This window comes from Helianthus annuus, chromosome 12, assembly GCF_002127325.2.
Source record: "Helianthus annuus cultivar XRQ/B chromosome 12, HanXRQr2.0-SUNRISE, whole genome shotgun sequence".
NCBI classification, from domain to species: domain Eukaryota; kingdom Viridiplantae; phylum Streptophyta; class Magnoliopsida; order Asterales; family Asteraceae; genus Helianthus; species Helianthus annuus.
Window position 1 is genome coordinate 139,652,715 of NC_035444.2, and position 11,228 is coordinate 139,663,942.

An 11,228-nucleotide genomic window follows, 5' to 3' on the forward strand; every position below is an offset into this window, starting at 1 on the left:
GTCGGCTCGTTTGGTCGTACGGTCGCGTTGTTCACTAAATTACGACGAAACTCAAACGGACGCGAAAACGAACCAAATTAAGCGACGAATGGAATTTTTGCATGCCGATCACTAAAATAAAAATATTTTAGTGTGTACAAAAATTTTGGATGTCCAGATGTGGTCAAAACGTAAGATATGCGTGAAAATGCAAACTTACACCGTTTTTGACACTTTTAGCCCCTATAAGATCATATAAGCATGTTTTCGCACACCGAACCTATCAAAGCTTATTTCTAAGCTATGTTTAGATTATATATGGTATGTTTAGCTTATGATCGAGTTCCGGACCATCCGTTACCTTACGAATCGGTATAGTTTCGCAGTTTGACGCAAATAGTCCCTACGATCGAATAAACTTGTTTTTGCCATACCAAACCTTCCAAAACTTATTTCTAAGTTATGTAAAGGTCATTTAAGGTATGTTAAGCCTATTTCACTATTCCGGAATGTTTGTTGCGCTAAACTGATTACGTTTACGCACCAGTGCGCGTATAACTTTCCAGAAAGCGATTTAAAGCTCGGAATTGAACAAGAATTGATATGTGCATAAGATACACATATTTATACAAATCCCAAGTATGAAACACAATGTTTCATTGATTTGGCATTTTTTTGGTGTTCGTGGTGACACAGGTGTCACACGATGCCATCTGGGTAGTCGTTGATCGTCTTACCAAGTCAGCGCATTTCTTGCCAATCCGTGAGGATTTTTCGGCTGACAAACTTGCTCAAATCTACGTGGATGAAATTCTAGCTCGACATGGTGTTCCTTTAAACATCATTTCTGACAGAAATGCTCGTTTCACTTCTCATTTTTGGAGAACCATGCAATCTGCTATGGGGTCCCAACTTAATCTGAGCACAGCTTATCATCCGCAAACGGATGGTCAATCTGAAAGAACAATCCAGACACTGGAGGATATGCTTAGAGCTTGTGTGATCGATTTTGGTGGTAGTTGGGATTCACATCTTCCATTGATTGAATTCTCCTACAACAACAATTATCGCTCCAGCATCAACAATTATCGCTCCAGCATCTATGGTCGAAAATGTCGTTCACCAGTCTTCTGGAATGAGATTGGCGAGGCTCAACTTACTGGACCTGCCCTCATTTTAGAGACAACAGATAAGGTAAAGAAAGTTTGTGATAACCTTCAGACAGCTAGAAACCGTCAGAAGAGTTACGCGGACCTAAAACGCAAGCCCTTGGGTTTTCAAGTCGGTGATCGTGTATTACTTAAGGTCTCACCTTGGAAAGGTGTGATCAGATTTGGAAAGAAAGGAAAACTTGCACCTAGAAGAGTTTATGAACTCCAGAGAATAATAGTCCTCATTGGAAGTCAAAGTTTATTGATAGTGACGAGGTTTTGAGTGAAGAGAGAAAACCCTAGAGGTGGGCGATTTGGTCGATTTCCAAGAAACCCTAGCCGATTCTTTTGATTCTGGGTCTGGATTGATCTTGGTTTGCATCTAAGGATTCATTATTTGTTTCTTTAGGTTCCAATCGATTGAAATCAGATTAAAATTCGTGGTTTAGGGTTTATTTTCGTCAATTCGACTTTCTTATTCGTTTTTTCTGTTTGTTATTGGAGCGACGGCATCATCCCAAAGTTTTGTTCCAATTGCTTGCTGATTAGGGTTTCGGCAGACTCATAATTAGGGTTTGGCGGAATCAATTCTTCACCTTTGTCATCCGATTAGGGTTTGCGGCGGTTTTCTTTCATTCTGTATTTCGGCAAGGTAATCCTGATTAGGGTTTTATTGCGGCTGGTTTAGTCAGGCAACTTGCTTATTGATTGAATTCTTGCGTGACATCTGATTAGTGGTTGATTTTGAACGATTTTTGGGTGACAGCTGCTAGGGTTTGATCGATTTTGGTATGGATGATTGTAACGGTTCTGGTGGTAATCCACCGAATTTTGGGAAGCCGCGATTATCGTTTGACGAAATTGCTGCACGTTTCCTTGATGTTGATGGTAACACTTTGAAAACCCAAGGGCTTGCGTTTCCTTGATGTGGTGTAACGATTGGATCAAACATCATCGATGATCTCACAAAGGTCACAGTTCCGGTTAGCTTGGAAAAACGGGATGTCCAAAAATCAGACAATTTTTGGGATTTCCCTAGCAAGTATACGCCAAAATCAGACCTATTTGGTGCATCTGTATCGGCCGACAACAGGGCTGCCCAAAGTGGAACTTCGGGGTCTGCAAATCCGGTTTCTTTCGCTCACATTGTAAAGAATACAAAGGAGAAGGTTAAAGTGAATTTTCGGGCTATGGAATCTGCAGAGAAAGTTGATGGTGCTGATGTTGTTATTCCATTGTCATCGGTTCAGCAAGTTACTGATAGGTATGCTAACACTTTGTTTGGATATTTTCTGGGTAAACGGTTGGCATTTCCTGTGGTCGATTACTTTGCTAAAAACAATTGGGGCAAATATGGTCTTTCCCGGCTCATGATGAATGCAAACGGGTTTTTTTTCTTTAAGTTTACGACTAAGGAAGGGATGAATCAAATGCTAGAGGATGGGCCTTGGTTAATCAGAAGTGTTCCCATAATTTTGAAGGAGTGGTCGCCCTCTATCAAGATGGAAAAAGAGGACATTAAAGTGGTTCCAGTTTGGGTCAAAATGCATGATGTGCCGTTAGAGGCATGGTTGTAAAAGTCCCGACTAGGCTCCGAGTACTCCCCGAGTACTCGCTACAAGGTAGGTTGCCGAGGCACGAGTACTCTTCTCCCAGGCCAATTACTCCCTGAGTACTCCCGAATACTCTCGAGTACCTCCCGAGTACTCCCGAATCCGACTAGGGAGCGCCTAGCGACTTTTGCAACCATGGTTAGAGGCATTTACGGAGGATGGGCTTAGCTTGGTTGCCTCTATGATTGGGACACCGAAGATGTTGGATACATATACTGCCTCGATGTGTGCTGAATCTTGGGGTAGGAGCAGCTATGCTAGAGCGCTTATTGAAGTGCAAGCGGGGGCTGAGTTAAAAAAGAGTGTCACTGTTGCTATCCCACCTATGGATGGAAGTGGGTATTCAAAGGTGGAAGTCAAGATTGATTATGATTGGGAGCCTCTAAGGTGCTCCTCTTGTTGTGTGTTTGGTCATGATGATAGCTCGTGCCCGAAGAACATTCAGGTATCTTCTAATGGGGTAGCTGAAAAGAATATTGATGAATTTCAGGTTGTAGGGGGCAAGAAGAAGAAAATGAACAACCAAGGCATCCACATGAAAAATCAGAAGCCTAAGGTAGTTTACAGGCCAGTTGTTAACCCTAAACCAAAATCGTCCTTAAAGAGCCCGATGCAGAATCAGGTTTCAACGTCTAACCCGTTTGACATTCTGAGGGATGATACTGGTAATCAGGGAGGAACCACTGTGGGTCGCGTGGAGAAGAAATCATCGGGTAACAGGCAGGAATCGGATGAAGAGGAGGTTGAAGAAGTTTATAATGAAACTAGTGCATTTATGACATCGGGTACTCATCCTTCTTCTTCGAAAGCAGGGGCAAGCACCTCTTCTACCAAGTTCTTTAATGGATAGGCTGTCTGCTTTTCGTCTGAAGGGGCTGCTGTTTTGTGGCTTCTTTATTTTCGATGATGGTGGCTGAGGATTATATTTTATTTTTGCATTTTTTTGTCTACTAGATGTCGTGTCATGATGTATAGTAGACTAGGGTATGGGGTGTTTTTTTGGTCTTTGGTTTTTGGTGTTTGTTTTGTTTTACATATATGGGGCATGTCTTGTATATGAGCTAGTGTGGAACTCATCCACACTACTTGTACTTATTTGCGGTTGCATTTTAATAGATTCACCGGGGTAACCCTTTACCCAAAAAAAAAAAAAACTTGCACCTAGATACGTTGGACCATTCAAGATCGTCGAAAGAATCAGTAAGGTAGCCTACAGACTTGAGTTACCTCCTGAACTTGGAAATGTTCATCCGACCTTTCACGTGTCCAATCTAAAGAGTTGTTTAGCTGATGAAAACCTCCACATACCGCTTGACGAAATTCGTGTTGATAAAACACTAAAATTTGTTGAGAAACCGGTAGAAATCATGGAACGTGAAGTCAAGTGGCTTAAACGCAAGCGCATTCCTTTGGTCAAGGTTCGTTGGGAATCTAAGCGTGGACCCGAGTTTACTTGGGAACGTGAAGAGCAAATGAAGGCGAAATATCCGCATCTCTTTCCACGAGTTCCCTCTAAATAAATTTCGGGACGAAATTTCCACAAGTAGGGGAGACTGTAACATTTGTGCTTGTAATCATTATGAACAGTTCAATTATCAATAAAACAATGTTATTTGATCCCAATGTTTGTTTGGTTGTGTTTTACATTTTTCATGTTTTGACTTTTGTTCAATTTCAAACTCTACATCGCTTTCTGGAGAATTATACGCAAACTGGTGCATAAACGTACTCAGTTTAATGCGACAAATACTCTGGAACATCAACACATACTCAACATACCTTAAATAACCTTTACATAACTTAGAAATAAGTTTTGAAGGCTTTGGTATGGCAAAAACAAGTTAATTCGCTTACAGGGACTAAACTTGACAAACTGCGAAAGTATGTCAATTTGAACTATAACAAACATTCCGGAACATGTCCATAAGTTAAACATACCATAAATATCCTTTACATAGCTTAGAAATAGGCTTTGAGGGGTTTGGTATGCTAAAACAAACTTTTGGATCATTCAGGGACTAAAAGTGTCAAAAAGTGCACTAGTTTGCACTTTTTTTTTTTTTTTTTTTTGGGTAAAGGGTTACCCCGGTGATTCTATTAAAATGCAACCGCAATAAAGTACAAGTAGTGAGGATGTGTTCCACACTAGTTCATATACAGGACATGCCCCATATATGTAAACCAAAACAAAACCAAAGACCTATAAAACCCCAAAGACCTAGTCTACTATACATCATGACTCGACATCTAGTAGACAAACAATGCAAAACACAAACACATAAAGTCAACCACCATCATCAAAAATAAAGTGGCCACAAAACCGCAGCCCCTTCAGACGAAAAGCAGACAGCCTATCCATTCGAGAACTTGGAAGAAGAGGTGCTTGCCCCTGCTTTTGAAGAAAAAGGATGAGTACCCGATGTCATGAATGCACTAGTTTCGTTGTAGACTTCTTCGACCTCCTCCTCATCCGATTCCTGCTCGTCTCTCGAAGGTTTCTTCTCAGCCCGACCCACAGTGGTACCTCCCTGATTACCAGCCACTCGACCCCCCATGTTACCATTACCATCGTCATCTTTAAGACTATCAAATGGGTTCGATGTTGAAACCTGATTCGAATTTTTCACAGCCGCATGCGGCTTAGGTTTGACAACCGGACGATAGACTACCTTAGGTTTTTGATTTTTTATATGAAGCCCTTGAGTAGTAGCTTTCTTCTTTTTAGCACCCACAACCTGAAAATCATCACCTTTTTTCCCATAATCCCCAATTGGAACAACCTGAGGGTTCTTTGGGCACGACCTATCATCATGACCAAAAACGCAGCAAACCGAACACCTTAAAGGCTCCCAATCATATTCAATTTTGACTTCCACCTTAGAATAACCATTACCATCTAAAGATGGAATGGCAACAGTGACACTTCTTTTTAATTCAGCCCCCGCCTGCACTTCAATAAGAGCTCTAGCGTAACTACTTCTTCCCCAAGATTCAGCACACATCGTAGCAGAATACGTATCCAACATCTTAGGCACCCCTATTTTTGATGCAATCAAACTAAGACCATCCTCGGTATAAGCTGTTAACGGCACATCGTGCATCTTTACCCACACCGGAATAGCTTTAAGATCCTCTTTTTCTAGTTTAATAGAAGCCGACCACATCTTCAAGATAATCGGAACATTTCTTATCATCCATGGCCCATCCTCTAACATTTTATCCATCCCTTCCTTAGTTTTAAACTTAAAGAAGAAGAAGCCATTCGCATTCATCATCAATCTATCCAGACCATACTTAACCCAATTGTTCTTAGCAAAGTAATCCACCACCGGAAACGCTAGCCTTTTACCCAAGAAATACCCATAGAGAGTGTTTGCATACCTGTCCGTGACTTGTTTAACCGAAGCCAACGGAATAACAACATCAGCTCCATCCACAACCTCAGAAGACTCCATCTCCCTAAAGTTCACCGGCACCTTCTCCTTCGAGTTCTTTACTGCATTTGCAAATGATACCGGTTCCGTCGTCGCTGAAGGTTACAAAATCCCATGACCTGCCAAAGCAGCCGTATTGAATTCCAATCTTTGCGCATATTTCTTGGTAGCTTGCTTAATCCCTTCCCAATCAGAAACCTTAGTTGCTGACCGGAGGTTTTCAGCATCAATTGGAACTGAATTCTTAATCAATTCATCAATCATGTTAACATTACGAGGTTCAGTTTGAGCCGAGAGATCGTCTATGATTTTAAACCTTGCTGCAATTTCTTCAAACGTTGCCCTCGGTGTCGCATGAACCTGTTGCTTACCACCCGAGCCGGTTAGATCATCCATCCCAAAACTAAATTCGTACACACTAAACAAAAGTAGCGCAGACTAATTAAAGTATGATATGTATGCCGGCTTGAATAAGACAAAATCGGTTGACAAAAGAAACCCTAGCAGCCGTAATATTCACCTCGGACAATGGAACAAAGAATCTGTCGAGTCCTCGTAAAATACAATTGCCCGTGACTAAAAGGAACCCCAGCAGCCTTAAACGACAACCTTGAAACAAGAAACAGACAAAGAATTAATGTTAATCTGTCTTTGTCCCCCACTTGTATACGGAACCCTAGTCAAAGATAAAGAAAACCGCCGCCAACTTCAAGAAAAATACGGAACCCAAGAACACAATACCCTGATGATAATACTTGATTGATTATCTCTTTCGAAGGATCAATGAAATCCGAGATGATAATCAAGATGCACGAAAAAAACCAAATCGCCCAAATCGCCCCAAAAAATACCAATTTTCACTCCAAAAATTTATGTAAGCATCCTTATATTATGCCTTAGTGTTTGGCATGAGAAAAATCCATTCCTCGCGTAATTTGGATCGTTTTTCGCGCTTATGCGCATTCCGTCGTAATTAACCGAACATCGCGATCATATGGCCAAACGAACCAACATCCGACATATTTTTGAACTTGTTTCATGTCCACAATGTTTAGGCATCATTTTAGGGCCTTAAAGTTGGCTTTACCGGCCTTAGAAGTGTCGGAAATAGCTTAAACATGCAACAGGGACCTAAACTGTAAATTCTGAAACTTGTTGTCTGATCTGCCCCCCAGGCGGCCCGCATTATTTTTTTTGGGTAAAGGGTTACCCCGGTGATTCTATATATTCACAAACACATAAAAACAAGTAGTATGGAGAGTCCATACTAGTTCTAACATGGGACAACCCCCCATGAAAGTAAACCAGAAAGAACCAGAAAACAAGCACGCAAACAAAACCACTAGACAAACATCTAGGCTAAAAAACTTAGACACCTATCAATACAGTCTAGCCCGCGTCTTCTAGCATCCCATCCTCATGAATATCCCACACCTCTAGAAAGCGTCTAATTTTATCCATTCTTTTGTACTTAGCTCCCATAAGTTTGTATCGAACAGTCTGAAGAATCAAGGAGGTAATAGTATCCGGAGGTCTTGTTTGATTTTTAAACAGTCTAGCATTACGCTCTTGCCAAATGAAGTACGCTGAAGCTGCAACTGTGAGACGGCTAGAGTAATTGAAAACCGATTTAGACGCTCCTCTCGCTAAGAGCCAATTTATCACATCAGTCCACTTCGGTTCAACAGTGGCCATATTCACCTTATCCCTAACTGAGAGCCAAATCTGAGTCGAGAACTTACATTCGAAAAACAGATGCTCGAGAGAGTCATTATTTTCGAAACACAATAAACAGCACATCATGTTCATATTCTTTCTTCTCGACAGATCCCATTGAAGAATTTTATCCTGAGTCAAGAGTTTCCTACGCATGATAAGCCACATAAGGAAAGCATGCCGAGGAATGCATTGAGAAAACCAAACCACTTTCCCCCATTCTACTTCCGTCTCCCTGGCACGGATAGAATCCCACACGCACGCAGACGAATACTCAAACGATTTATCCCCATCCTTCCAAAGAAGACGGTCTCTACGGTTCGGAGTAAGCCGTATGGTATCAAGCTGAATCAATACCGGAAATAAATCTCTCCAAGCCGCAGGCCACTTCCACGAGCCATCCGCCCAGACATTACTGACCGAATCCTGAAGGGAAAACCCAGCTGCATGAATAATACGAGGAGATATGAATCTGGCTAAAGGGCCGCACTCACACCAACGGTCATACCATGCGGATGTCATCCCCCCGTCACCAAGTTTTGACCAAATAAAATTCCTAATAATTGGTCGTAACTGCAAAATCTTCCTCCAACTCCAGCAACACACTGAAGGAATCCTGCACTCCCAGAAGTTAGAATTCCTTAACCTGTTAGAGTATATCCATTGCACCCAAAGAGAATCCCGCTTGGTAATAATACTCCATATATGCGAAACCATAAGAGCCATATTGACATCTTGAATCCTTCGCAACCCAAGACCCCCTTCGTATTTCGGCTTACATATAGAGTTCCACGAAACTTTAGTTTTCCCTCTTTGAAATGAAGTATCTTGAGACCACAGAAAATTACTCATTTTTGTTTCTAACTCCTTGATAACTCTAGCCGGAAGAATTAACACGGAAGCCCAAAAAATGTGCATAGAAGATAAGACAGAGAGCATCAGCTGAAGCCTACCCGCAAAAGACAAAAGGCGATTCCTCCAATTTAAAATACGCTTCTCCAATCTCTCAATTAAAATACTACAGTCTTTGTATAAGAGCCTAGTCGAAATCAACGGGACCCCCAAATACCTGACCGGTAACTCACCTTCAACAAACGGCATGATTCCTAGAATAGCCTCCTTAACATGCTGCGGAACATTACAAAAAAAGCTGGTACTCTTTTGAACATTGGGAATCAAGCCCGACATATGAGAAAATTGAGAAAGAGCATTCATAATACATGAAACCGACCTCACGTCCCCCCTAGCAAACAGAAACAAATCATCCGCAAAGCACAGGTTTATAATGCGTTGACGTTGGCATTTGTTATGGAACCTGAAGGATGAATCAATAGAAGAGGCATGTTGTAACTGACACGTCAAAACTTCCATCACCAATGTGAATAGGTAAGGAGATATAGGGTCTCCTTGTCGGAGGCCCCGTTTGCCCTTGAAATAACCATGAACACTACCATTCACACAAATAGAATAAGATGGAGTAGAGACACAAAGCATGATCCACTTAATCATCAGCTGATTGAAGCCGAAACCCAGCAATACATCTTCAAGAAATTTCCAATCCACAGTGTCGTAAGCCTTTTGTATGTCAACCTTAAATGCACACCTAGGAGGGCCATAATCTTTATGATAATTATGCATTAATTCCTGCGTGAGAAGAATATTGTCCGATATTTTCCTACCAGGAACGAAGGCTGATTGATTAATACTAACAATGTCATTAAGGGCCACCTTCAACCGATCCGACAGAATTTTACTGATGCACTTGTAAATTACATTACAACAAGCAATGGGTCGAAAGTCTTTTACCGTAGCAGGGGTAGTCATTTTCGGTAATAGCACAATAAGAGTATGATTTATCTCTTGAAGCAACCGGCCTGCATTAAAAAAATCCATAACGGCATTTGTAACATCCGTTCCAACAATATCCCACGAGCTCTTGAAAAAGGCCGCTGTGTAGCCATCAGGACCCGGAGCTTTATCATTACCAATAGCAAAATAGCCGATTTTACCTCCTCCACTGTAATAGACCGAACCATGAAATCCGCAACGTTCCGGCTTAGACGATTATGAAACATCTCCGGCGACAGAACCGAAGACGTATCCCCTTCACTCCCTAAGAACGTCTCATAAAAATTGACAAAAGCTTCCGGAACTGCCTGACCTTCACAAAACATCCCATTTACATCCGTAATGCCTTCAATACGAGTTCGATGGTTTCTAGATTTCAGCGACAAATGAAAAAATTTTGAGTTGGCATCCCCCGCTCGTAACCAAGCCACTTTAGATTTTTGCTTTAGAAATCTTTCCTCATCCAGGCACGCTTCTTGAAATGCACGAGTAGCCGCGACTTCTTCACGTCTAGCGCTTTCATTGAACGGATCTTTCTCTACATCCCTCTGAATGGCATCCAATTTCCCACGCATCTCTTCTACCTTTTTATGAAGATTACCCTGCTTAAATAAAAGAGATCTAAGAGGAGACTTAAGAGCACGAAGCTTTTTGACCAAACGGAATTGATGCACTCCCGAAATTGCCAGATCCCAATTATTCTTAACCACATCCAAATAACCCGGTTTATAAACCAAAAAGTTTGCAAACTTGAAAGAACTTGCTTTTCTCCTTACTGTCTTGTTGATTCTAAGAATGCACGGGCAATGGTCCGATACACGATATGGTTGAAACATCGCCACCGCTTCCGGGTAGTCACTAACAAAATGAATGTTACTCATGGCTCTATCGATCTTCTTTAGTAAACCAACCCCTTTCTTTGGCTTTTGAGTCCACGTGAAGTGGAAACCTATGCTTTTAATATCTGCCACTTGAAGCTGATTAACACACTCTTGAAAGTCCCGCATACTAGTAGAGATACCAGAGGATCCCATTGATTTATCTTCCAAATTCAACGCAGAGTTAAAATCACCCATTAAAATCCAAGGTTGATTACCCACTAGAACTTTATGTCTAGCCAAATGGCTCCATAAATCTCTCCTAGTAATATAGGAATTAGAAGCATAAACAATCGAACAGAAGATAACCTTTTTGTCGCTTTTAATCGTCATTTGCACATGTATCACTTGAGAAGTTTGAGCTAAAACCATTATATTAAAGACATCCGGATCCCATCCAATAATGATACGAGTACCTCTATCACAATAGCCACCATTAGACGTCCATTCCCAATTCCGGAAAACTGAACTGCACACTCTATCAAGTTTATTAATATCTACATGAGACTCGAGAATCGCACAAAAACTAACCCCATTTTCCTTCACCACCTGACGAACCTCATTTTGCTTGAGAGGACGGTTCAACCCCCTAATATTCCATGTAGCCAG

At 41.4% G+C, this 11,228-nt stretch overlaps 1 protein-coding gene across 1 annotated transcript; it reads right to left on the minus strand.

Moving 5' to 3' along the window:
• Positions 1-9,746: 9,746 nt before the first annotated feature.
• On the minus strand, positions 9,747-10,991 carry LOC110893405. The gene has a single exon (XM_022140516.1). The coding sequence runs from the start codon at positions 10,989-10,991 to the stop codon at positions 9,747-9,749; it is 1,245 nt and encodes a 414-aa protein (XP_021996208.1).
• Positions 10,992-11,228: the final 237 nt, after the last annotated feature.